General features: G+C 50.2%; 1 protein-coding gene across 1 annotated transcript in view; it reads left to right on the top strand.

The window, feature by feature from the left end:
* Window positions 1-3707: 3707 nt before the first annotated feature.
* Window positions 3708-27879, top strand: part of phf24 (PHD finger protein 24) — a 71937-nt gene continuing 47765 nt past the window's right edge. Inside the window, exons 1-2 of the mRNA XM_080189767.1 lie at window positions 3708-3792; window positions 12246-12756. Of these exons, the coding sequence (XP_080045893.1) occupies window positions 12391-12756 (366 nt within the window). The 5' untranslated portion in view covers window positions 3708-3792; window positions 12246-12390. The remainder of the gene's footprint in view (window positions 3793-12245; window positions 12757-27879) is intronic.

The raw sequence follows: 27879 nt of genomic DNA, 5'->3' as shown, positions 1-27879 counted from the left end.
AGTGACCCAAGTTGGGAATTGAACCCGGGCCCCTGGTGCTGTGAGGCAGCAGAGCTAACCCACTGTGCCACTGTGCCAGTCTAGATAGTTTAAACCAGCAATGGAGATTGGCGATTTGGTAGTTTCAGAGACACATAGGTGCTTGTGTGGATGCAGGTCTGACTCTAGAAAGGTGGCAGCATTAAGGATGTTAGTGAACAGCTCCAGAACATCCCGAGCAAGGAGGGCAAACAGCCAGATGTTTGTGGTCCCCATTGGTACCAGTGACTGAGGTGGAAATGGGGATGGAGTCCTCCAGTCTGAATTTAAATAGAAAATTAGCAAGCAGCACCTCAAAACTAGTAATCTCTGGATTACTCCCAGTATTCGCTGTGTGAAAGCGAGTATGGAAATAGGAGGACAAGGCAGATGAATATGTGGCTAGAAAGGTGGTGCAGGAGGGAGGGTTTTAGGTTTCTGGGACACTGGGACTGGCTCTGGGGTAGATGGCACCTGTGGAAGGGGCAGTGGCAATGTGGACCTGACCCCACCAGCATAATTTTCCACTCCTTATCCAACATCCATTGTCCTCATAAATAAATCTATATTATTCACCTCGACTGCTCCCTGGTGGAATGAATTCCGCACTCTCCTTGTCTAAAGAGGGCATTCCGGATTTTTTCAGTGATATATCGGCAGCAATCTTTCTTTGATTTAATTTGATTTATTATTGTCATCATATTAACGTACAGTGAAAAGTATTGTTTCTAGCGCAATATACAGACAAAGCATACCGTTCATAGAGAAGGAAAGGAGGGAGTGCAGAATGTGGTGTTACAGTCATAAAGGTGTAGAGAAAGATCAACTTATTGCGAGGTAGGTTCATTCAAAAGTCTGACAGCAGCAGGGAAGAAGCTGTTCTTGAGTCAGTCGGTATGTGACCTCAGACTTTTGTATCTTTTTCCCGATGGGAGAAGGTGGAAGAGAGAATGTCTTACATTCCTGGTCCCCTGTTTATGATCGAATCTATTCCATCAAATCCTCATGTGCTTATGGGCAGGAATCATAAAATTCAGCAGTGAGGGCAAAATAAAACCCACAAAGCTCCTGGAATATTGAATGGAAGCGTTAGGATAGGGAGAGGAACAGGAGGAGATGATTTAGTCCCTTGAACCTGCTCCTGTTATTATAATGCATCCTTACTCCGTGGCTGGAATTTTACTGTCCCGCCCACCACGGGAATCAGAGTGGGTAAGGGGCGGACAATGGAAAGATCTGTCGATCTCTGGTGGGATTTTACGGTTTTACATAAGAAACATAAGAAATAGGAGCAGGAGTAGACCATCTAGCCCTTCGAGCCTGCCCCGCCATTCAATAAGATCATGGCTGATCTGTCGCTGCTCAGTTCCACTTTCCCGCCCTCTCCCCATAACCCTTAATCCCCTCGCTTATCAAAAACCCATCAACCCGCTTCTTAAATATATTTAGCGAGGCAGCCTCCACCACTTCAACGGGCAGAGAATTCCAGAGATTCACCACCCTTTGAGTGAAGAAGTTCCTCCTCAACTCCGTTCTAAACCGCCTCCCCTTTATCTTGAGGCTGTGCCCCCTAGTCCTACTGTCCTTTCTGAGCGGGAAGAGTCTCTCCACCTCTATCCTATCCATCCCATTCATCATCTTATATGTCTCAATGAGATCTCCCCTCATTCTTCTAAACTCTAACGAGTACAAGCCCAGTTTATTCAGCCTCTCCTCATAGTTCAACCCCCTCAACTCCGGCATCAGCCTAGTAAACCTCCTCTGCACTTTTAGGGCGATCGAGGCATAAAATCCAATCCCATGTGTTTCTGTTGCCTTCAGGACTCAATGGTCCATGTGTATACTCATTGTGAGGAGGGTGGGGGGGGGGATGCTACAGCCCCTCTGTAACTATCCAGAGGGGCTTCCCTTTCACCTTTGGTTACACTTTAACCCATTGCTCCTAACATTGCTTCCTAGTAAGAAGTCTCATAACACCAGGTTAATGTCCAACAGGTTTATTTGGTAGCACGAGCTTTCGGAGCACTGCTCCTTCATCAGCTGAGTGGAGAGTTGGGTTCACAAACATGGCTCATGTAGATACAAATTCAATTACAAGACACTGACAGATTGGAATGGGAAGAAGGGTTAGATTCGAATGTAATCCAACCTACCTCCACCTACCTACCTATCACTTGACTGTCAATCCAGAAACTCAGCGAATGTTCTGGGGGACCCGGGTTCGAATCCCACCACGGCAGATGGTGGAATTTGACTTCAATAAAAAATATCTGGAATTAAGAATCTACTGATGACCATGAAACCATTGTCAATTGTCAGAAAAACCCATCTGGTTCACTAATGTCTTTTAGGGACGGAAATCTGCCTTCCTCACCTGGTCTGGCCTACATGTGACTCCAGACTCACAGCGATTTTTCAGTTTATTCATTAGTGTCACAAGTAGGCTTATATTATATTAAGTAGGCTTATATAAGTAGGCTTAGAGTTTAGAAGAATGAGGGGAGATCTCATTGAGACGTATAAGATGATGAATGGGATGGATAGGATAGAGGTGGAGAGACTCTTCCCGCTCAAAAAAGACAGTAGGGCTAGGGGGCACAGCCTCAAGATAAAGGGGAGGCGGTTTAGAACGGAGTTGAGGAGGAACTTCTTCACTCAAAGGGTGGTGAATCTCTGGAATTCTCTGCCCGTTGAAGTGGTGGAGGCTGCCTCGCTAAATATTTTTAAGACGCGGGTTGATGGGTTCTTGATAAGAGAGGGGATTAAGGGTTATGGGGAGAGGGCGGGAAAGTGGAACTGAGCCACGACAGATCAGCCATGATCTTATTGAATGGCGGGGCAGGCTCGAAGGGCTAGATGGCCTACTCCTGCTCCTATTTCTTATGTTCTTATATTACCACTGTAATGAAGATACTGTGAAAATCCTCTAGTCGCCACACACTGGCACGTGTCTGGGTACACTGAGGGAGAACTTAGCATGGCCAATGCACCCTCATGTCTTTCTGACCATGGGAGAAAACCAGAGCACCCGGAGGAAACTCACGCAGACACGGGGAGAACATGCAGACTCCACACAGATAGTGACCCCAAGCTGGGAATCGAAGCCGGGTCCCTGGCGCTGTGAGGGAGCAGTGCTAACCCACTGTGCCATCATAGTTGACTCTCAACTGCCCTTGGGCAACTAGGGATAGGCACACATGCCCAAGAATGAATTTTTTAAAAAAAGCACCACCTTCTCAAGGGGCAATGCTGGTGGAGAGGGTGATGTCCAAAAATGAATAAAGAGATAAAGGATTCGACCATTCAAACCTAGTGAGCCTCCTGACTGGCCAGTAAGTGGGACCAGACTGGGGGGGGGGGGGCTCAGTGTCGCCCCCTATACTTCCAAAGCAGCCTGTCCACCCCTTGTCTGCAGGGTTTGTGAGCTGCCTGCATTAGCCTGGGATCTTCCCGCATCGCTGTCAGTGCGCTGCTGCCGGCAGGACGGGAGAAGGAGGAGACTGGGGAGGGATTAGCATCCCGGCTGCTGGTGCAGAGACACACACACACACACACACACAGAGAACTCTGCATTTGGAGACTGCTCCACATCACATCTCCAAACCGACACCGACTGAACAGCAGCAAGAGTTGGGGAATAAAATTCAGCCACAAAGCGACAGCTCAGCAGTGCCCCCCCCCCCCCCCCCCAGTCCTCTCCCCACCCACAGTAAATAGGAGCATCATTCTAAACGGCAGCAGAGAGCTGGAGCACATTCCGACAGGAGCATCGCTGTGAGTACACCTTAGATTCAGTGTGTGTGTGTGTGTGTGAGGGGGTTTGCCTGGCTGGGGTCATCCCCTGCGGTGGGTGGGAGAACTCACAAGCTGGAAGAAAGTGAGAATCTCCAATCGCAGTCATTAGTCTAACACTTCCAGGAATTAGCCAGCACAGAGTTAAAAGTGGTGATGGGATGTGACACCGATGTAGCCAGTCATTTACCCCAGGCTGTTTCTGAAAGAACTGTCACTGATTCAAGTATCTGTAAATGAAAAAAAATCTGTTCAAAAACTGCTTTCAAATGGATGCTTTGCCCCCCCTTCACCCATCCCCCTCCCCCCATCTAAACCCCTCCCCCCATCCACACCCCCTCCCCCTTCCTCACCCCTCTCCCCCTTCCTCACCCCCATCCAACCCCTATCCACCCACCCACTCCCACACTGCCCTCTCCCCTCACTGCCCCCCCACCCCCCTCAATGCCGTCTCCCCTCACTGCCCTCTCCCTAACCCCTTCACTGCCCACCCCCCTCACTGCCCTCTCCATCCCCCCTCACTGCCCTCCCCCAAACCCCTCATTGCCCTCCCCCCAAACCCCTCACTGCCCTCCCCCCAAACCCCTCACTGCCCTCCCCCACCCCCCCTCACTGCCCACCCCCCTCACTGCCCTCTCCATCCCCCCTCACTGCCCTCCCCCAAACCCCTCACTGCCCTCCCCCCAAACCCCTCACTGTCCTCCCCCCAAACCCCTCACTGCCCTCCCCCCAAACCCCTCACTGCCCTCCCCCCAAACCCCTCACTGCCCTCCCCCCAAACCCCTCACTGCCCTCCCCCCAAACCCCTCACTGCCCTCCCCCCAAACCCCTCACTGCCCTCCCCCCAAACCCCTCACTGCCCTCCCCCCAAACCCCTCACTGCCCTCCCCCCAAACCCCTCACTGCCCTCCCCCCAAACCCCTCACTGCCCTCCCCCCAAACCCCTCACTACCCTCCTGCCTGGGTTTGAGGGGTTGGGGCTGTCCCCACTCCTCCGAGCAGGGCTCTGCAGGGGGCAACCCTAACGATGTGAGAGTGAGAGGCAGGGAGATGTCAGTGTACTGAGAAAGAGAGAGAGAGAGGAGGGAGGGAGAGAGACTGAGGAAGGGTAGAGAGAGAGAGGGTGGAAATTGAAGAGTGAAAAAAGGGAGGAGAAAGGCAGAGATTAAGGAGGGAAGAAGAGAGAGAGGGAGAATAGGGTAGGAGGAGGGAGGGGGGAGAAGAAGGAGAAACAGAAATGGGGAAGAGAGGAGAGGAGATGAGATGGGGAGAGGGGGATGGTGGAACAATAGGACAGGAAGAATTGGAGATAAATTCTAATTAAAGAGCAGTATTGTCCCTGGGAGGACGGATTCACAGTTTGGGGGAGTTGAGATGGTGAATGAGGAGAGGGGTTTTTTGCATATATCGTGTGTAAAACAAAAACAGGAATGATTTTGAGATAAGATGAATGAAACCGGCCACACTCTGAATTGACAGCCTGGATGGTAGTTGGTGCTGTAATACCAGGGTTGCTGAGAGTGTTTCTAACTGTTTTTAAATATATAAATCTGTGTTTATCCTCACCCAAATCCTCCCAGACCCTGGCTGATGGAAATGTTTAGATTCACAGGCTTCTGTTACCCCCCCATTCGCACAGCCACTAATGTACGAGTCTGCATTGGTATATAATCTAACTGAGGAGGATTATCAGCCTTGAGCATGTCTTCCGCTCTCCCTGTATAAATCCCTCCAACAACAACTATCTGTCTTTATGTAATGCCATTATGGCATAAAGCAGCCCAAGGTCCTTACAGCTCAAACAAGATGTGATTGGATCAGATAATCTAAAGCTTAAGCCAGGGAGGAATGCATGAGAATGGTTTGAAAGGAGGCGAGGGAGCTGGAGGGGTTTAGGGAGGGAATTCCAGAGCCTGGGACCAGGCAGCTGAAGGCAAGGCCACCAAGGGTGGAGCAATTAAGATCAGTGGGGTGATCACGAGGACAGAACTGGAGGAACACAGAGACCCTGGAAACCCAAGGGGCTGGGGCAGATTGCAGAGATAGGGAGGGCTGAGATCACAGAGGGATCTGTAAAACAGGGTAGGAATTTACAATATCAAGGCTTTGCTAGATTGGTGGCTAAGGTAGGTCAGTGAAAACAGCGGGCTACTGTTAAAGTGGCTAATGGAGTGTTGACCTTTTCCTCAAGTGGGTTGGAATATAAAGTGGTGGAAGCTATAATTAGAGTTATATAAAGCTCAGGATTGAGCCCATTCACAGCACTGACTTCAGCTTTGGACAGCACACATCAGGAAGGACATATCGGCCTTGGAGGGAATGCAGCACACGTTTACCAGAATGTTATCTTGGCTAATAGGGTACAGGCTGGCTAATGGGCATGGGCTGGTTAATGGGGTACAGGTTGGTTAATGGGGTACAGGCTGGTGAATGGGTACAGGCTGATTAATGGGTACAGGTTGGTTAATGGATACACGTTGGTGAATGGGTAAAGGCTGGTTAATGGGGTACAGGTTGGTGAATAGGTACAGGTTGGTTAATGGGGTACAGGTTGGTTAATGGGGTACAGGTTGGTTAATGGGGTACAGGTTGGTGAATAGGTACAGGTTGGTTAATGGGGTACAGGTTGGTGAATAGGTACAGGTTGGTTAATGGGTACAGGTTGGTTAATGGATACACATTGGTGAATGGGTAAAGGCTGGTTAATGGGGTACAGGTTGGTTAATGGGTACAGGTTGGTTAATGGGCACAGGCTGGTTAATGGGGTACAGGTTGGTGAATGGGATACAAATTGGCTAATGTGCAGAGGTTGGCAAATGGGGTACAGGTTGGTGAAAAAAGAACAGGTTGTTCACTAGGTAGATTCCAGAGATGAGGGGTTTGTCACATGAAGAGAGATTGAACAGTTTAGGCTGATACTCTCTGGAATTTAGAAGAATGATGGGAGATGAAGTTGAGGCACACAAGATGATAAAAGGTCTGGATAAAGTAGACGTGGAGGGGATCCTTCCTGTTGTGGGACATTCTAAGACAAGAATTTATAGTCTTGAGATAAGGGGTAACAAATTTAAAACAGAGTTGGGGAGAAACTACTTCTCCCAGAGGATTGTGAACCTGTGGAATTTGCTACCCCAGAGTGGGACAGTGAGTAAATTTAAGGAGGAGTTAGACAGATTTTTAATTGGTAATGGGTTGAAGGGTTATGGGGAGAAGGCAGGAAAATGGGCTAGAGGAGCTTATCAGCCATGATCGAATGGCAGAGCGGGCTCGATGGGCCGAATGGCCCAATTCTGCTCCGATATCTTATGAACTTTTAAAGTTGCAAAGACTTAATCTGCTTGGTTTCGAAGGTTATGGGTAATCTACTTGGACTGTTCAGGACAATGAAAGGAGTTGATGCTTCTAGATGTTCATGGGTTTGGAAGGTGCTGCCTAAGGAGCCTTGGTGAGTTGCTGCAGCGCATCTTGTAGATGTTACACACATCTGCAATTGTGCGTCAGTGGTGGAGGGAGTGATTATTTATGGATGGGGTGTCAATAAAGCGGGGCTGCTTTGTTCTGGATGATGTCAAGCTTCTTGAGTGTTGTTGGAGCTGCACCCACCCAGGCAAGTCCATTGCATTCCAGACTTGTAGATTGTGGGCAGGCTTTGATAAGTTAGGAGGTGAGTTTCCCAGCACAAAGTTTCTAGTCTTTGACATGCTGTGCACAGTATTTATGAGCAATCCCATTGAGTTTCTGATCAATGGTAAACCTCAGGATGTTGATAGCGAAGGTACTGATATTGATAACAATTAGCCATGGTCTAATTAAATGTTAGAACAGAGTTGAGGGGCTGATTGGCCTCCTCCTGTTCATGTGCATGGAACAAAAACAGAGGGTGCTGGATAATCTCAGCAGGTCTGACAGCGTCTGACTGTGGAGACAGAATAGAGCCAACGCTTTGCATCTGGATGACTCTTCGTCAGAGCGCTCTGGCTGATTTCTCTACTACCTAGGCAAGGATTCTGAGATCAGTGACAACAACCCCTCCTGCTTTCTATGAGACAGCAGGACTCCGGATTGAGCTGTTCCAATTGTGCGATCAACGAGTCAATCAATGAGAGTTTCTGCTTGGACCAAGGTGGAGTTGCAGGTTGGACAGAACATTGCGTCAGAGCTCCCATTCTCACACTGACATTGGGAGTCTCAGTGTTCCTGCCTTCGCTATCAGTTGGCGGGCACTGGACAGTGTTCTCACCTCCCCACTCACAAAGCTGTGGGTTCGAGCCTCACTTCTTCAACGTGAGTTCATAATACAGGCTGACTCTCTCCGATGCAGCGCTGAGGGAGTGCCGCACTGTCAGAGGGTCAGTGCTGAGGGAGTGCCGCACTGTCAGAGGGTCAGTGCTGAGGGAGTGCCGCACTGTCGGAGGGTCAGCACTGAGGGAGTGCCGCACTGTCGGAGGGTCAGTACTGAGGGAGCGCCGCACTGTCGGAGGGTCAGCACTGAGGGAGCGCCGCACTGTCAGAGGGTCAGTACTGAGGGAGCGCCGCACTGTCAGAGGGTCAGTACTGAGGGAGTGCCGCACTGTCAGAGGGTCAGTGCTGAGGGAGTGCCGCACTGTCAGAGGGTCAGTGCTGAGGGAGTGCCGCACTGTCAGAGGGTCAGTGCTGAGGGAGTGCCGCACTGTCAGAGGGTCAGTGCTGAGGGAGTGCCGCACTGTCAGAGGGTCAGTACTGAGGGAGTGCCGCACTGTCAGAGGGTCAGTGCTGAGGGAGTGCCTCACTGTCAGAGGGTCAGTGCTGAGGGAGTGCCGCACTGTCAGAGGGTCAGTGCTGAGGGAGTGCCTCACTGTCAGAGGGTCAGTACTGAGGGAGTGCCGCACTGTCAGAGGGTCAGTGCTGAGGGAGTGCTGCACTGTCAGAGGGTCAGTGCTGAGGGAGTGCCTCACTGTCAGAGGGTCAGTACTGAGGGAGTGCCGCACTGTCAGAGGGTCAGTACTGAGGGAGTGCCGCACTGTCAGAGGGTCAGTGCTGAGGGAGTGCCGCACTGTCAGAGGGTCAGTGCTGAGGGAGTGCCGCACTGTCAGAGGGTCAGTGCTGAGGGAGTACCGCACTGTCAGGGGGTCAGTCCTGAGGGAGTGCCGCACTGTCAGAGGGTCAGTGCTGAGGGAGTGCCGCACTGTCAGAGGGTCAGTGCTGAGGGAGTGCCGCACTGTCAGAGGGTCAGTGCTGAGGGAGTGCCGCACTGTCAGAGGGTCAGTGCTGAGGGAGTGCCGCACTGTCAGAGGGTCAGTGCTGAGGGAGTGCCGCACTGTCAGAGGGTCAGTGCTGAGGGAGTACCGCACTGTCAGGGGGTCAGTCCTGAGGGAGTGCCGCACTGTCAGAGGGTCAGTGCTGAGGGAGTGCCGCACTGTCAGAGGGTCAGTGCTGAGGGAGTACCGCACTGTCAGAGGGTCAGTGCTGAGGGAGTGCCGCACTGTCAGAGGGTCAGTGCTGAGGGAGTGCCGCACTGTCAGAGGGTCAGTGCTGAGGGAGTGCCGCACTGTCAGAGGGTCAGTGCTGAGGGAGTGCCGCACTGTCAGAGGGTCAGTGCTGAGGGAGTACCGCACTGTCAGAGGGTCAGTACTGAGGGAGTGCCGCATTGTCAGAGGGTCAGTGCTGAGGGAGTGCCGCACTGTCAGAGGGTCAGTGCTGAGGGAGTGCCGCACTGTCAGAGGGTCAGTGCTGAGGGAGTACCGCACTGTCAGGGGGTCAGTGCTGAGGGAGTGCCGCACTGTCAGAGGGTCAGTGCTGAGGGAGTACCGCACTGTCAGGGGGTCAGTCCTGAGGGAGTGCCGCACTGTCAGAGGGTCAGTGCTGAGGGAGTGCCGCACTGTCAGAGGGTCAGTGCTGAGGGAGTACCGCACTGTCAGAGGGTCAGTGCTGAGGGAGTGCCGCACTGTCAGAGGGTCAGTGCTGAGGGAGTGCCGCACTGTCAGAGGGTCAGTGCTGAGGGAGTGCCGCACTGTCAGAGGGTCAGTGCTGAGGGAGTGCCGCACTGTCAGAGGGTCAGTGCTGAGGGAGCGCCGCACTGTCAGAGGGTCAGTGCTGAGGGAGTGCCGCACTGTCAGAGGGTCAGTGCTGAGGGAGTGCCTCACTGTCAGAGGGTCAGTGCTGAGGGAGTGCCGCACTGTCAGAGGGTCAGTGCTGAGGGAGCGCCGCACTGTCAGAGGGTCAGTGCTGAGGGAGTGCCGCACTGTCAGAGGGTCAGTGCTGAGGGAGTGCCTCACTGTCAGAGGGTCAGTGCTGAGGGAGTGCCGCACTGTCAGAGGGTCAGTGCTGAGGGAGTGCCGCACTGTCAGAGGGTCAGTGCTGAGCGAGTGCCGCACTGTCGGAGGGTCAGTGCTGAGGGAGTGCCGCACTGTCAGAGGGTCAGTGCTGAGGGAGTACCGCACTGTCAGAGGGTCAGTGCTGAGGGAGTGCCGCACTGTCAGAGAGTCAGTGCTGAGGGAGTGCTGCACTGTCAGAGGGTCAGTGCTGAGGGAGTGCCGCACTGTCAGAGGGTCAGTGCTGAGGGAGCGCCGCACTGTCAGAGGGTCAGTGCTGAGTTCCAGAGCCTGGAGCCCAGGCAGAAGAAGGCATGGCCATTGATGGTTTAGCGATTAAAATTGGGAACACGAGATGCCAGGACGAGAGGAGGGCAGATATCTCAGGGGGTTGTGAGACTGGAGGAGATTGCAGAGATAGGGAGTGGGGGGCATCGAAGGGTTTGAAAACCTAAGGGTGTGAATTTTAAAATCAAGGTGATATTTGACTGGGAGCCAGTGTGGGTCAGTGGGCACAGCGGGCGCCAGGGGAACGGAACTCAGTGGCTGCAGTCTTATGATCACGACCCACTCGACTTTTGGGGTAAGATCGGGAAGGAGGTGAAACAGGTCCGTGCCCAGTTTTACACCTCCCCTGTACCCACCCCCGTCACCCCGGCACTGCTCTGCCAGTGAAATTGGGAGCATCCCCTAAGATTGCATTTTCAAACTCCCCTAAACAGGCGGTCTGAAACTCTCCCGTCTCCTGGGCACACTCGACAGCGGAACGTTTTCTGTACGATCGTGCCCAGTGCGTGTTAATACCCGAGCAGGAGAGATGCGGATAACCTCACGTTTGCAGAGGCTGGAATGTAGGGAAGTGTTGGAATAGCCGTGTCTGGAGGTAAATAGGCGTAGATGAGCTGTGACGGAGGTGAGGTTGGGCTTGTGGAAATGGGTGGTTTTAGGACTTGTGGCTACTTATCGCACAGTTTGCCTCTTTCCCCATAGTTTTCCTCTCAAAGTAGTTTCTTTTCCAAGCGTACATTCCATTCTTTTCACGCTGGGATCTGGAAGGCGCTGCCTGAAAAGACGATGGATTCAATAATAACTTTCTGAATGGATTTGATTTTTCACTTCAATGGGGAACGGGGAGTTGTAGCGGTATTTTCATTGGGCTAATAACCCCGGTGGCACAGTGGTTAGCACCGCTGTCTCACAGCATCAGGGAACCAGGTTCGATTCCCAGTTGGGTCACTGTCTGTGTGGAGTCGGCGCGTTCTCCCCGTGTCTGCGTGGGTTTCCTCCGGGTGCTCCGGTTTCCTCCCACAGTTTGAAAGGCGTGCTGGTTAGGGTGCATTGGCTGTGCTCAGTGTACCTGAACAGGTGCTAGAATATGGCGACTAGGGGATTTTCACAGTAACTTCATTGCAGTGTTAACTAATACGACACTAATAAATAAATTTTAAAACAGAGCAGAAGGTGAAATTTGAATTCAACAAAAATCTGAAATTAAAAGTCTACCATGAAATCATTGTCGATTGTTGCAAAAACCCACCTGATTCACAAATATCCCTTTGGGGAAGGAAATCTTCCGTCCTTACCCGGTCTGGTCTACCTGTGACTCCAGAACCAGTGGTTGACTCTTAACTGCCCTCTGAAATGGCCAAGCGAGACACTCAGTTCAAGGGCAATTAGGGACGGCCAATAAATGTTGGCCCACATCCCCTGAATGCATCGAAAGAAAGAGAAACATGATATGTGCAGCACGGTGGTTAGTATTGCTGCCTCATAGCACCAGGGACATGGGTTTGATTCCCGGCTTGGGTGACGATGTGCTGGTTAGGTGGACTGGCCATGCTAAATTGCCCCTTAGTGTCCTGGGATGGATAGGTTAGAGGGATTAGTGGGGTGAATATGTGGAGTTACGGGAATAGGCTCTGTGTGGAGTTATTGTCAGTGCAGATTCGATGGGCTGAATGGCCTCCTTTTGCGTTGCGGGGATTCTATGAAGATTCTATGTATGGCTTTTCCAGGGGGAAAGACGCAGGGGTTGGGATTAATTAGTAAACTTGCTCAAAGGACTGGTGCCACCATGTTGGACCTCCTTCTGTCTGGTTTCTATGATTCGATGATTTGAACCATCACTGTCTCTTCTCTCTACAGGTGCCTCAAGTTGTTTTATTCAGAAGCCGGAGCTTTGGCTAGATCATGGTGTAATTGAACGATTGGATCAGTCTCGACTGGGTACTGGTGAAGGAAGGAGGATTTGTGTGTTGCCTGCTGAGACTCGCTGCAATCCCAGTCGGCGATGGGGGTCCTGATGTCCAAGAAGCAAACGGTGGAGCAGGTGCAGAAGGCCAGTGTGGTGGTCTCGGCCTTCAAAGAGGGCCTGAAGGACAAGGGCTCGACCAGGAGCAAAGCTGAGCCGCCCCGGGGCAAGGCTGAAGCGGAGGGAGCCGGCCAACAGGACAAGGAGGCAGCCACAGCATCCCAGCCCAGGACAGAGGAGGCAAAGAGGAACCAGACAGCCTGGGAGAGGCTGAGAGATGGCAAAGGCATCGAACCAGAGGATCTGGAGTGGAACGACCAGGCCACTCCGCCAGCTTTCATCAGACCCAAGCGACAGCTGGGAGACGATGAATCTCCTGATATTAACCTGCAGGAGAAAGAGGAGGTAGGCTTGATTTTTGCTTCTCCTGACTGCCCTCCCTCCATCTCCTACTCTGTCCCAGTGAAGCTCAGTAGAAGTGTAAGGAACATTATCCTTCAATTAGACACCTCAATACCTCCCAGGTCCAACACTGACTCTAACACACTGCAACCTTGAACCTCTGCTCCTACTTTCATCTTTGTAATTTTGTGATTTTTGACTGTTTATTTTAGGATTTTATGTGTCTTTTGATTTTCTGATTATTTTTAGTTTTTTTGTGTGATTTTGTTTTATTTTGATTTTTATGCATTTATTAATTTGTGATTTTTTTTCCCAACAACAACTTCAGGTTATTCTTGGTCACTACAAACTATTCCAAAATTAGAATCACAATGCGTCAAAATCCTTCCTCATTCACTCCCACTGCACAGAATCCCAACGGATCAAACGCCTTCCAATTCACTCCCACTCTACCGAATCCCAATAGATCAAACCCCTTCCCATTCATTCCCACTGTGCAGAATCCCAATGGATCAAACCCCTTCCCATTCACTCCCACTCTACAGAATCCCAATGGATCAAACCCCTTCCCATTCACTCCCACTGTACAGAATCCCAATGGATCAAACCCCTTCCAATTCACTCCCACTCTACCGAATCCCAATAGATCAAACCCCTTCCCATTCACTCCCACTGTGCAGAATCCCAATGGATCAAACCCCTTCCCATTCACTCCCACTGTGCAGAATCCCAATGGATCAAACCCCTTCCCATTCACTCCCACTCTACAGAATCCCAATGGATCAAACCCCTTCCCATTCACTCCCACTGTACAGAATCCCAATGGATCAAACCCCTTCCCATTCACTCCCACTGTACAGAATCCCAATGGATCAAACCCCTTCCCATTCATTCCCACTGTACAGAATCCCAATGGATCAAACCCCTTCCCATTCACTCCCACTGTACAGAATCCCAATGGATCAAACCCCTTCCCATTCACTCCCACTGTACAGAATCCCAGTGGATCAAACCCCTTCCCATTCACTCCCACTGTACAGAATCCCAATGGATCAAACCCCTTCCCATTCACTCCCACTGTACAGAATCCCAACGGATCAAACCCCTTCCCATTCACTCCCACTGTACAGAATCCCAATGGATCAAACCCCTTCCCATTCACTCCCACTGTACAGAATCCCAGTGGATCAAACCCCTTCCCATTCACTCCCACTGTACAGAATCCCAGTGGATCAAACCCCTTCCCATTCACTCCCACTGTACAGAATCCCAACGGATCAAACCCCTTCCCATTCACTCCCACTCTACAGAATCCCAATGGATCAAACCCCTTCCCATTCACTCCCACTGTACAGAATCCCAGTGGATCAAACCCCTTCCCATTCACTCCCACTCTACAGAATCCCAACGGATCAAACCCCTTCCCATTCACTCCCACTCTACAGAATCCCAATGGATCAAACCCCTTCCCATTCACTCCCACTGTACAGAATCCCAATGGATCAAACCCCTTCCCATTCACTCCCACTGTACAGAATCCCAATGGATCAAACCTCTTCCCATTCACTCCCATTGTACACAATCCCAATGGATCAAACCTCTTCCCATTCACTCCCACTCTACAGAATCCCAGTGGGTCAAACCCCTTCCCATTCACTCCCACTCTACAGAATCCCAATGGATCAAACCCCTTCCCATTCACTCCCACTGTACAGAATCCCAATGGATCAAACCCCTTCCCATTCACTCCCATTGTACAGAATCCCAACGGATCAAACCCCTTCCCATTCACTCCCACTGTACAGAATCCCAATGGATCAAACCCCTTCCCATTCACTCCCACTGTACAGAATCCCAACGGATCAAACCCCTTCCCATTCACTCCCACTGTACAGAATCCCAATGGATCAAACCCCTTCCCATTCACTCCCACTGTACAGAATCCCAATGGATCAAACCCCTTCCCATTCACTCCTATTATTGCCTTTTCAAGCTCTGGTTAAATTATAGAAACCCTGCCCGTTGAGTTCACCTTACTGATCACTGCACGCCAGAGAAAGCGGAGCACCAGCTGCAGGAAAATCCGGCTAACCTTGGGGCTGGGACAGATAGACGGCAAATGAGATTCAGTGCAGAGAAAGGTGAAACATGCCACTGGGGATGTAGGAGTCAACAAAGGGATCATTACTTCAATGGAAAGAGCAGAGTGCAGATGACAAATGAAAGAGTTCCAGGGAGCAGACGGGCAATAAATTGAAGCCATAGTTTCAGCGTTTGATAGCAGTGAATAAAACAAGTTAGATGTTAGGAGATTTTGAAAGGTTCAATATTGAGCCAACAGAGTGAGGTAATCCTGCCACTTGATAAATTATTGGTGCACTTGCACTTAGAGTAGTCTGTCTCGCTCTTATCCTCATGGTGTAGAGAGGATATTACAGTGATTACAAAGATATAGATCCAAGCAGCCAGAATGATTGAGGGAGTTGATTGAATTCCCACTTTCCAAACTATTTTCCAACAAGTTCCCAATTTAACAATTTAACAAAACTGACCCCTGATGAAACAAAACATCAATGGAGCAGCTCATTAACATTCAGTATAGAATTCTTCAGGTTTCGAAATATAGGACATGTTAAACAAGTATCATATGGGCGGCATGGCAGCACAGTGGTTAGCACTGCTGCTTCACAGCTCCGGGGGCCTGGGTTCGAATCCTGGCTCGGGTCACTGTCTGTGTGGAGTTTGCACATTCTTCTCGTGTCTACATGGGTTTCCTCCGGGTGCTCCGGTTTCCTCCTACAGTCCAAAGATGTGCAGGTTAGGTTGATTGGCCATGCTAAGAAATTGCCCCTTAGTGTCCTGAGATGTGTGGATTAGCACGTAAGATATGGGGGTTGGGATTGTGGTTGGTGCAGACTTGATGGGCCGAATGGCCTCTTTCTGCACAGTAGGATTCTATATCAAACTTGCATCATATCAAATATATCTATAATTTCCCCTGTTTGATTGGATTTATTATTATCACATGAATTAGTGTACAGTGAAAAGTATTGTTTTCTTGTGCACTGTACAGATAAAGCATACTGTTCATAGAGAAGGAAAGGAGATGGTGCAGAATGTAATGTTACAGTCTTTGATTTGATTTGATTTATTATTGTCACATGTATTAACATACAGTGAAAAGTATTGTGTCTTGCACGCTATACAGACAAAACATGCTGTTCATAGAGAAATAAATGAGAGTGCAGAATGTAGTGTTACAGTCATAGCTAGGGTGTAGAGAAAGATCAACTTAATGCAAGGTAAGTCCATTCAAAAATAGCAGGGAAGAAGCTGTTCTTGAGTTGGTTGGTCCGTGACCTTAGACTTTTGCAGAGAAATGTGAGGTAATTCACTTTGGTAGGAATAACAGATGTGTTGAGTATAGGGCTAACGGGAAGACTTTGAATAGTGTGGAGGAGCAGAGGGATCTAGGTGTATGTGTACATAGATCCCTGAAAGTTGGGAATCAAGTAGATAAGGTTGTTAAGAAGGCATACAGTGTCTTGGCGTTTATTGGTAGGGGGATTGAATTTAGGAGTCGTAGCGTCATGTTGCAACTGTACACAACTCTGGTGCGGCCGCACTTGGAGTATTGTGTCCCCACATTACAGGAAGGATGTGGAGGCTTTGGAGAGGGTGCAGAGGAGGTTTACCAGGATGTTGCCTGGTATGGAGGGGAGATCCTATGAGGAGAGGCTGAGGGATTTGGGGTTGTTTTCGCTGGAAAGAAGGCGGCTAAGAGGGGATCTTATTGAAACATATAAGATGATTAGAGGTTTAGATAGGGTGGATAGTGATAGCCTTTTTCCTCGGATGGAAAAATCTAGCACGAGGGGGCATGGCTTTAAACTAAGGGGGGGTAGTTATAGGACGGATGTCAGGGGTAGGTTCTTTACCCAGAGGGTGGTGAGGGATTGGAATGCCCTGCCTGCTGCAGTTGTAAATGCGCCTAGTTTGGGGGCGTTTAAGAGGTCTGTGGACAGGTTTATGGACGAAAAGGGATTGGTATAGGTTAGTGGGTCATTGTTTTTGTAACTGGTCGGCGCAACATCGTGGGCCAAAGGGCCTGTTCTGCGCTGTAATGTTCTATGTTCTATCTTTTTCCCAATGGAAGAAGGTAGAAGAGAGAAGGTATGGGATGTGTGGGATCCTTAATTATGCTGGCTGTTTTGCCGAGGCAGCAGGAAATATAGACAGAGTCAATGGATGGGAGGCATCCATGACCTTTTGTAGTTCCTTGCGGTCTTGGGCAGAGCAGGAGCCCATACCAAGCTGTGATACAACCAGAAAGAATGCTTTCCATGGGGCATCTGTAAAAATTAGTGAGGATTGTAGCTGACATGTCAAATTTCCTCAGTCTTCTGAGAAAGTGAAGATGTTAGTGTCGAGATCAGGGAATCTCATGTGAAGGTGCTGGGCGCGGTTTCCTGAAATATAAATCCCACCCGCCCCAAGTCAATGACGATGGAACCTCGTTTGAATACATTTGCATCTCATTATTGTAGCCACAAGCTGCAGTCACTGCCTAACAATAATAAAACCCACCTCAGCGGGACTTATAGCTGCCTTCAAAACACCTTCTCCTGGTGACCTGAATGTCGATGGAAACTCAGAGCGTACAACCTGGCACAGCGCCCAATGCACAGAAGTGGCACTGGGTGGGTGGGGAGGGGGGGTGTGTGAGAGTGGGGTTGTGGGGTGTGGTGGTGGGGAGGGGGGCTGTGGTGGCTGGGAGGTGGGATGTGAGAGTGGGGACGTGGGGTGCGGCAGTGGGGTGGGGTTGTGGCGACGGGGAAGGGGGGCTGTGAAGGGGAGAAGGGAACTTGGGGCTCAGATGGCCGGGGGATGGGGGGGTGGGGTGGGAACTCGGGGCAGGGCTGGCCATGGGGGGGAGGAGGGGGGGATCGGGGCAGGGCTGGCCATGGGGGGGAGGAGGGGGGGATCGGGGCAGGGCTGGCCATGGGGGGGGAGGAGGGAGGGTTGGGGTGGGGGGTGCTGGCAGTGAGGGGGGGAGGGGAACTTGGGGCTGAGTTGGCTGCAGCGGGGTGGGGAGGGGAAGGGGAACTCGGGGCAAGAACACGCCTGGGCAGATACCAAAACATGTGAAAGATGATCCACAGCTCTGAGAGCTTCAGATTGATCAGAATTGACTTTCCAGTCAAGATATCGTGCCCACTCAGGCTGCACCATTCCTGACAGTGCCACTGATTGCTGTTCTAGTGTTAACCCCTCACGTGGCACACCCTGTGAGTGCCACGGTGCTGCCACTGGGCCAGCTCAGCGATGCTCTGGGGAAGGCTGGCACCATGGAGCAGTGACACAGGGCACCATTTGCAACCTGCTCAGGTTGACAGTACAAAGTCAGAGTCACGGTGCAGGAAAAGCACCATGCCTTGGAGTGCAGGGCAGGGGAGGGCCAGCCCCGGAGATGTGAGATCAGCAGGGTGTCCGAAGCTGTCACCCACTCCATCGTGTGGCGTGGGGGTGGGTGAGGGTTTGATGAACCTTCATGTGCAGCGGACACTGGGCACCCACGTGGTGGCCTGGACAAGGGGGTGACTTGATGTGGAAATGCGGGCGTTGGACTGGGGTAAACACAGTAAGAAGTTTTATAACACCAGCTTAAAGTCCAACAGGTTTATTTGATAGTAAACACCACAAGCTTTTGGAACGCTGTTCCTTCATTGCAGTGTTAATATACCTGACCTGATGAAGCCTACTTAATATAAACCTACTTGACCTGACCTATTTTACCACTCACCTGACGAAGGGACAGTGCTCTGAAAGCTAGTGGCGTTTGCTACCAAATAAACCTGTTGGATTTTAACCTGGTGTTGTGAGACTTCTTGCTGGGGGTGACTTGTCCTTAGGAGACAAAGACTGACCCTTGTGTCCCTCTCCTTGTTAGCTCAGTCAGAAACCCGGCGATTGCACTCTCTGACTCATTGCTTTGAGGCAGCAGAGAAGGAGAATGTGAATCAGAGACCACTCTGCTCGCCATCTAATGTAACTCCCACACCTCTCAATTTTTCAAACAAAACGGCACACACACACACACACACACACACACACACACACACACACACACACACACTACGGCAGAAAACTGTCTCCGAGCCAGTTTCCCTGCCTGATATCGAACTTTGCCGATTTCTGGAACAACTCCGTCCTCTGCGTTTTTTTTGTATAAATGCTGCTATTTTATGTGCTCCCTTGTCCATGGCTTCATCTGAGCTGTTCCAGGGAAGATAATGGTATTTGGTACTGTTACCAGGTTAGTAATCCAGAGACCCAGGGTCTCTGCAGACCTGGGTTCGAATCCCACCACAGGCAGATGGTGAAACTTGAATACAATAAAAAAACCTCTGGAATTAAGAATCTACTGATGACCGTGAAACCGTTGTCGATTGTCGGGGAAAACCCATCTGGGTCACTGATGTGGTTGTATCTTAACTGTCCCCTGAAATGGCCCAGTCCCTCAGTTCAAGGGGTAATTAGGGATGGGCAATAAATGCTGGCCCCACACATCACAAATAAATTTAACAAAAAGCTGATTGACCAAGGCCAGGGAGCAGCAGAAACACAGCCCCAGGCTCCTGGCTTTGGAGCCCAGGTCATCCTGCAGTGTTAGGTGAGAGTCATCGAGTTTACAGCATGGAAACAGGCCCTTCGGCCCAAATTGTCCATGCTGCCCTTTTTTACCACAAGGCTAGTCCCAATTGGCTAAGTCTTCTCAACTGAGCTTCTGTGTCCCCCAATAGTTTTGGGTATTGCCAGGTTCTCAGGAATGTCCCGATCTTCACTTAAAGATAAAAGTTTATTTATTAGTCACAAGTCGGCTTATATTAACACTGCAATGAAGTTAGTGTGAAAATCCCCAAGTCGCCACACTCCGGTGCCCGTTCGGGTTTGCTGAGGGAGAATTTAGCACAGCCAATGCACCCTAACCAGCGCGCCTTTCAGACTGTGGGAGGAAACTGGAGCACCCGGAGGAAACCCACACAGACACGGGGAGAACGTGCAGACTCCACACTGACAGTGACCCAAACCGGGAATTGAACCCAGGTCACTGGTGCTGTGAAGCAGCACTGCTAACCATTGTGGCACTGTGCCACCTGGCACAGCTTGTTGTGGACTCTGGGTTAACTCTGGTAAACTGGCTCTGATTGCCAGTTGGTCAGCATGCCTTCTCCACACTACATTGCCTGGAGTTTGTCTGGTGTAGGAGGCCGCTCCTGCCTGTGTTAATACAATGACAGGTACCCACTTCTCCCTGGTGGGGTGGTTCCTTGTTGATACCTCCTGACCTTTCGGAAACATGTGGCCTTTAGCCCAGTTCTCAAAGCGTAGAACCTGACTTTGCTGCTTCTCCAAGACACGTTCTCTTGTCTTTGGCGACTTCAGCAATTCAAACACTGTGTGTAATCGATGTTTTATCATAAACAACGCAGGAAAACTTTACCGTGTCGAATATCAGAGTCACAGATGTTTACAGCATGGAGAGAGGCCCTTCGGCCCAACTTGTCCATGCTTCCCTTTTCTTTTACCACTAAACTAGTCCCAATTGCCCACAATTGGCCCATATCCCTCTATACCCATCTTACCATGTAACTGTCTAAATGCTTTTTAAAAGACAAAATTGTATCCGCCTCTACTACTACCTCTGGCAGCTTGTTCCAGACACTCACCACCCTCTGTGTGAAAAAATTGCCCCTCTGGACCCTTTTGTATCTCTCCCCTCTCACCTTGAACTTATGCTCTCTAATTTTAGACTTCTCTACCTTTGGGAAAAGATATTGACTATCTATCTGATCTGTGCCCCTCATTATTTTATAGACCTCTATAAGATCACCCCTCAGCCTCCTACGCTCCAGAGGAAAAAGTCCCAGTCTATCCAGCCTCTCCTTATAACTCAAACCATCAAGTCTCAGTAGCATCCTAGTAAATCTTGTCTGCACTCTTTCTTGTTTAATAATATCCTTTCTATAATAGGGTGACCAGGACAATACACAGTTCTATGTTGTGATGTGTTAGGATCAGGCAGTCTATAATAGCAGAGGCGTTAGCACCAGGGTTCAGAGTTTGGATTGAGCTTCTGGAAATGATCACTGGCAGGAGACCACGGCTCAGAGAGACAGAGAGAGACTGCGAGGTGAGGGTGGGGTGTCAGGGCAAGGCTGGTTGTTGCCTAGGTCTTGGTGCTGCTGTGGGACACATTCTTGGAAGAGGGGGGAGCTTTGTTATCTCATTCGCTGTTTCTGTGACACCCCCCTGCATCCACCACAATCACCCGCCCCCGCTACTCCCAAAAACACCCCCTGTCCACCTGCCCCACAATCACAACGGGCAGTGTGGGAACCATTGGATGAGACAATGTAAGTTGGACTTGTCATGTCTGAGAAGTGGCCGGAACTCTGTATTACAGATCCGAAAGAGACTTTGATCATGTTGAGCAGAACCAAGTTTTTCACTCTGTTGCCAGCAGTGGAACCAGGGGATGCTCTTGCAGGTTAATCCGTGGAAATGTTTCAGTAAGTGAGCAGGCAGCTTTGGGCGAGTTGGTGGCAGAATGGGAATGTCACTGGGCTAGAACTCCAGAGAACTGGCTGTGGAACTCAACACAAGCAGAGCAGCCATGAATGGTGGAGCAGGCTCGAGGGGCTGAATGGCCTGCACCTGCTCCTGTTTCATACGTTGGCTTGTTTGTATGTCCGGGGAAAGTGGTTCAAATCCTACCTAGTTAAATTCAATTAATAAAACCTGGAATCTGAATAAAACTAATCTCAGTAATGGTGGCCGTAACAGCAAGCATAAGAACATAAGAACATAAGAAATAGGAGCAGGAGTAGGCCATCTAGCCCTTCGAGCCTGCCCCGCCATTCAATAAGATCATGGCTGATCTGTTGTGGCTCAGTTCCACTTTCCCGCCCTCTCCCCATAACCCTTAATCCCCTCTCTTATCAAGAACCCATCAACCCGCTTCTTAAAAATATTTAGCGAGGCAGCCTCCACCACTTCAACAGGCAGAGAATTCCAGAGATTCACCACCCTTTGAGTGAAGAAGTTCCTCCTCAACTCCGTTCTAAACCGCCTCCCCTTTATCTTGAGGCTGTGCCCCCTAGTCCTACTGTCTTTTTTGAGCGGGAAGAGTCTCTCCACCTCTATCCTATCCATCCCATTCATCATCTTATACGTCTCAATGAGATCTCCCCTCATTCTTCTAAACTCTAACGAGTACAAGCCTAGTTTATTCAGCCTCTCCTCAAGCATCAACTGTTTGTGGGGTGGCACGGTGGCACAGGGGTTAACACTGCTGCCTCTCAGCTCCAGGGACCAGGGTTCGATTCCCTTCTTGGGTCACTGTCTGTATGGAGTCTGCACATTCTCCCCATATCTGCATGGGTTTCCTCCCACAGTCCAAAGATATACGGCTTTGTGGATTGGCCATGCTAAATTGCCCCTTAGTGTTAAGGGGGGGTAGCTAGGGTAAATGTGTGGGGATAGGCTCTGGGTGGGATTGTGGTTGGTGCAGACTCGATGGGCCGAATGGCCTCCTTCTGCATTGCAGGGATTCTATGAATTGCTGTTTTTAAAAACAAAACCCACCAGGGTTCACAGATGTTCTTCAGGGAAGGAAATCTGCTGTCCTTTCCTGGTCTGGCCTACAGCAATGTGGTTGGCTCTTCACTGTCCTTTGAAATGACCCAGCGAGCAATTGGGGATGGGAAGCACATGCCCACATTTCAGGAAAAAACGGAGAATGAAATGTGCAGGAGCAGCTCCTGAAGGAGAAGATGGAGACAGTTAATATCAATTCATTCACAAATACTCCGGGATACAGCATGTGAGTTACTCAAGAGTTGGCGAGTGATGAATGTAGTCGGAACTTTGGGAGGGTTAGGTTACTTTGGGCCTTGGTTGCCAAAGCTGTCCACCAATGGGAGTTTTCCCGAGCACATGTCCTGGCCTGTAGAAGATTCATCAATGAGGGATTGATCGTGGCGATTAGTTAACTCCAGGACCATCAGGATGCAAGGAGATGGTGGGCCAAACCTCGCCTTTCATTGTCCAATATTTCCAGCATCCTGTCCAACATGGGATTTCCATTTAAATGATCACATCTGGAAGTCCCAGTAATGGTGAACATGAAGCTGACATTGATATTATGGGTGCCACAGTGGTTAGCACTGCTGCCCCACAGCGCCAGAGACCCGGGTTCAATTCCCACTTGGGTCTCTGTCTGTGCGGAGTTTGCACAACCTTCCCGTGTCTGCGTGGGTTTCCTCCGGGTGCTCCGGTTTCCTCCCACACTCCAAAGACTTTTTATAAAGTTTTTTTTATTAGTGTCACAAGTTTACATTAACATTGCAATGAAGTTACTGTGAAAATCTTCTACTCGCCACCCTCTGGTGCCTATTTGGGTACATTGAGGGAGAATTTAGCAAGGCCAATGCACCCTAACCAGCAGGTCTTTTGGGCTGTGGCAGGCAACCGGAGCACCCGGGGGAAACCCACGCAGACATGGGGAGAATGTGCAAACTCCACACAGGCAGTGACCCAAGCCGGGAATCAAATCCGGGTCCCTGGCGCTGCGGGGCAGTAGTGCTAACCACTGTGCCACCGTGCCATCAGTTTGCAGGTTGGCATTGGCCATGCTGAGTAAACTGAGTTACAGAGAAAGGTTGAATAGGTTAGGACTTTATTCCCTGGAGCGTAGAAGAATGAGGGGAGACTTGATAGAGGTGTGTAAAATTATGATGGATATAGAGTGAATGTAAGCAGGCTTTTTCCACTGAGGCTAAGGGAGAAAAAAACTAGAAGACATGGGTTAAGGGTGAAGGGGGAAAGTTTAAAGGGAATATTAGGAGGGATTCTTCACACAGAGAGTGGTGGGAGTGTGGAATGAGCTGCCAGATAAAGTGGTAAATGTGGGGTCACTTTTAACATTTAAGAAAAACTTGGACAGGTTCATGGATGAGAGGGGTGTGGAGGGATATGGTCCAGGTGCAGGTCAATGGGACTAGGCAGAAAAATGGTTCAGCACAGACAAGAAGGGCCAAAAGGCCTGTTTCTGAGCTGTAATTTTCTATGCTAAATTACCCCTCAGTGTCCCAGGATGTGTAGGTTAGAGGCATTAACCAGGATGTTGCCTGGTATGGTGGGAAGGTCTTATGAGGAAAGGCTGAGGGACTTGAGGTTATTTTCATTGGAGAGAAGAAGATTACAAGGTGACCTAATTGAGGCATACAGGATGATCAGAGGGTTAGATAGGGTGGACAGTGAGAGCCTTTTACCTCGGATGGTGATGGCTAACACAAGGGGACACAGCTTTAAATTAAGGGGTGGTAATTATAGGACGGATGTCAGAGGTAGGTTCTTTACTCAGAGGGTAGTAACGGCGTGGAATGCCCTGCCTGCAGCAGTTGTGGACTCGCCAACTTTAAGGGTGTTCAAATGGTCAGTGGATAGGCATATGGATAATATTGGAATAGTTTAGTTTAGAGGGTCATTAGATTGGTTCCACTGGTCAGCGCAACATCGAGGGCCGAAGGGCCTGTACTGCGCTGGAATGTTCTATGTTCTAACCATGGAAATGTGTTGGGTTACAGGGATAGGGCAGGGGTGAGGGCCTGGGGTGGAATGCTCTTTTGGAGAGTTGATGCAGATCCAATGGCCAATTAGTCTCTTTCTGCACTGTAGGGATTCTGTGATTCCATTTCTCTCCATGTAAAAGATTTCCCAAATTCCCATATTTGTCTTTAATCCAGATTTCTAATAGCAGTGAGATTACTAATGCTATAAACAGTAATGTGAGTTGTACGTGTAAGTGAAAAGCTGAGCTGAAGATTAACTTCTTATATCATTCTGCCACCACATCCTTCCAATGACTCAGATTGTGAGAAATCAGCAACTGATTTCATAATGTGAAACCTCAAAAAATCTACAAAGTACAATTACACTGGAAAAAACCTCAACACATGAGAAACAAGACAGTTCAAATTCCCCTGTCGTTTAATTCCCAAATACTTCCAGTATGGAGTTAGATACAGAGTAAAGCTCCCTCTACACTGTCCCCCCATCAAACACTCCCAGGACAGGTACAGCACGGGGTTAGATACAGAGTAAAGCTCCTTCTACACTGTCCCCCCATCAAACACTCCCAGGACAGGTACAGCACGGGGTTAGATACAGAGTAAAGCTCCCTCTACACTGTCCCCATCAAACACTCCCAGGACAGGTACAGCACGGGGTTAGATACAGAGTAAAGCTCCCTCTACACTGTCCCCATCAAACACTCCCAGGACAGGCACAGCACGGGGTTAGATACAGAGTAAAGCTCCTTCTACACTGTCCCCCATCAAACACTCCCAGCACAGGTACAGCACGGGGTTAGATACAGAGTAAAGCTCCCTCTACACTGTCCCCATCAAACACTCCCAGGACAGGTACAGCACGGGGTTAGATACAGAGTAAAGCTCCCCCTACACTGTCCCCCATCAAACACTCCCAGGACAGGTACAGCACGGGGTTAGATACAGAGTAAAGCTCCCTCTACACTGTCCCCCATCAAACACTCCCAGGACAGGTACAGCACGGGGTTAGATACAAAGTAAAGCTCCCTCTACACTGTCCCCCATCAAACACTCCCAGGACAGGTACAGCACGGGGTTAGATACAGAGTAAAGCTCCCTCTACACTGTCCCCATCAAACACTCCCAGGACAGGTACAGCACGGGGTTAGATACAGAATAAAGCTCCCTCTACACTGTCCCCATCAAACACTCCCAGGACAGGTACAGCACAGGGTTAGATACAGAGTAAAGCTCCTTCTGCACTGTCCCATCAAACACTCCCAGGACAGGTACAGCACGGGGTTAGATACAGAGTAAAGCTCCCTCTACGCTGTCCCCCATCAAACACTCCCAGGACAGGGACAGCACGGGGTTAGATACAGAGTAAAGCTCCCTCTACACTGTGCCCCCCATCAAACACTCCCAGGACAGGTACAGCACGGGGTTAGATACAGAGTAAAGCTCCCTCTACACTGTCCCCATCAAACACTCCCAGGACAGGGACAGCATGGGGTTAGATACAGAGTAAAGCTCCCTCTACACTGTCCCCATCAAACACTCCCAGGACAGGGACAGCACGGGGTTAGATACAGAGTAAAGCTCCCTCTACACTGTCCCCCATCAAACACTCCCAGGACAGGTACAGCACGGGGTTAGATACAGAGTAAAGCTCCCTCTACACTGTCCCCCATCAAACACTCCCAGGACAGGTACAGCACGGGGTTAGATACAGAGTAAAGCTCCCTCTACACTGTCCCCCATCAAACACTCCCAGGACAGGTACAGCACGGGGTTAGATACAGAGTAAAGCTCCCTCTACACTGTCCCCCATCAAACACTCCCAAGACAGGTACAGCACGGGGTTAGATACAGAGTAAAGCTCCCTCTACACTGTCCCCCATCAAACACTCCCAGGACAGTTACAGCACAGGGTTAGATACAGAGTATAGCTCCCTCTACACTGTCCCCCCATCGAACACTCCCAGGACAGGTACAGCACGGGGTTAGATACAGAGTAAAGCTCCCTCTGCACTGTCCCCATCAAACACTCCCAGGACAGGTACAGCACGGGGTTAGATACAGAGTAAAGCTCCCTCTACACTGTCCCCCATCAAACACTCCCAGGACAGTTACAGCACAGGGTTAGATACAGAGTATAGCTCCCTCTACACTGTCCCCCCATCGAACACTCCCAGGACAGGTACAGCACGGGGTTAGATACAGAGTAAAGCTCCCTCTGCACTGTCCCCATCAAACACTCCCAGGACAGGTACAGCACGGGGTTAGATACAGAGTATAGCTCCCTCTACACTGTCCCCCATCAAACACTCCCAGGACAGGTACAGCACGGGGTTAGATACAGAGTAAAGCTCCCCCTACACTGTCCCCCATCAAACACTCCCAGGACAGGTACAGCACGGGGTTAGATACAGAGTAAAGCTCCCTCTACACTGTCCCCCATCAAACACTCCCAGGACAGGTACAGCACGGGGTTAGATACAAAGTAAAGCTCCCTCTACACTGTCCCCCATCAAACACTCCCAGGACAGGTACAGCACGGGGTTAGATACAGAGTAAAGCTCCCTCTACACTGTCCCCATCAAACACTCCCAGGACAGGTACAGCACGGGGTTAGATACAGAATAAAGCTCCCTCTACGATGTCCCCCATCAAACACTCCCAGGACAGGGACAGCACGGGGTTAGATACAGAGTAAAGCTCCCTCTACACTGTGCCCCCCATCAAACACTCCCAGGACAGGTACAGCACGGGGTTAGATACAGAGTAAAGCTCCCTCTACACTGTCCCCATCAAACACTCCCAGGACAGGGACAGCATGGGGTTAGATACAGAGTAAAGCTCCCTCTACACTGTCCCCATCAAACACTCCCAGGACAGGGACAGCACGGGGTTAGATACAGAGTAAAGCTCCCTCTACACTGTCCCCCATCAAACACTCCCAGGACAGGTACAGCACGGGGTTAGATACAGAGTAAAGCTCCCTCTACACTGTCCCCCATCAAACACTCCCAGGACAGGTACAGCACGGGGTTAGATACAGAGTAAAGCTCCCTCTACACTGTCCCCCATCAAACACTCCCAGGACAGTTACAGCACAGGGTTAGATACAGAGTATAGCTCCCTCTACACTGTCCCCCCATCGAACACTCCCAGGACAGGTACAGCACGGGGTTAGATACAGAGTAAAGCTCCCTCTGCACTGTCCCCATCAAACACTCCCAGGACAGGTACAGCACGGGGTTAGATACAGAGTATAGCTCCCTCTACACTGTCCCCCATCAAACACTCCCAGGACAGTTACAGCACAGGGTTAGATACAGAGTAAAGCTCCTTCTGCACTGTCCCAACAAACCCTTAACAAACAGAAATTTACTAGACTCAGATCTAAAATCCTAAATTTAACCGGGCATTGTCTGCAGATTCACTGCAGCAACTCACCAATGTCCCTTACCTAACCCACAATCACTTCCATCTAGAAGGACAAGGGCAG

The sequence above is a fragment of the Carcharhinus amblyrhynchos genome, chromosome 5 (genome assembly GCF_965287045.1).
Source record: "Carcharhinus amblyrhynchos chromosome 5, sCarAmb.v2.hapA, whole genome shotgun sequence".
Classification (NCBI taxonomy): Eukaryota; Metazoa; Chordata; class Chondrichthyes; order Carcharhiniformes; family Carcharhinidae; genus Carcharhinus; species Carcharhinus amblyrhynchos.
Note: the sequence above shows the minus strand (reverse complement) of the source record. Positions and strands in the feature narration are given on the sequence as shown.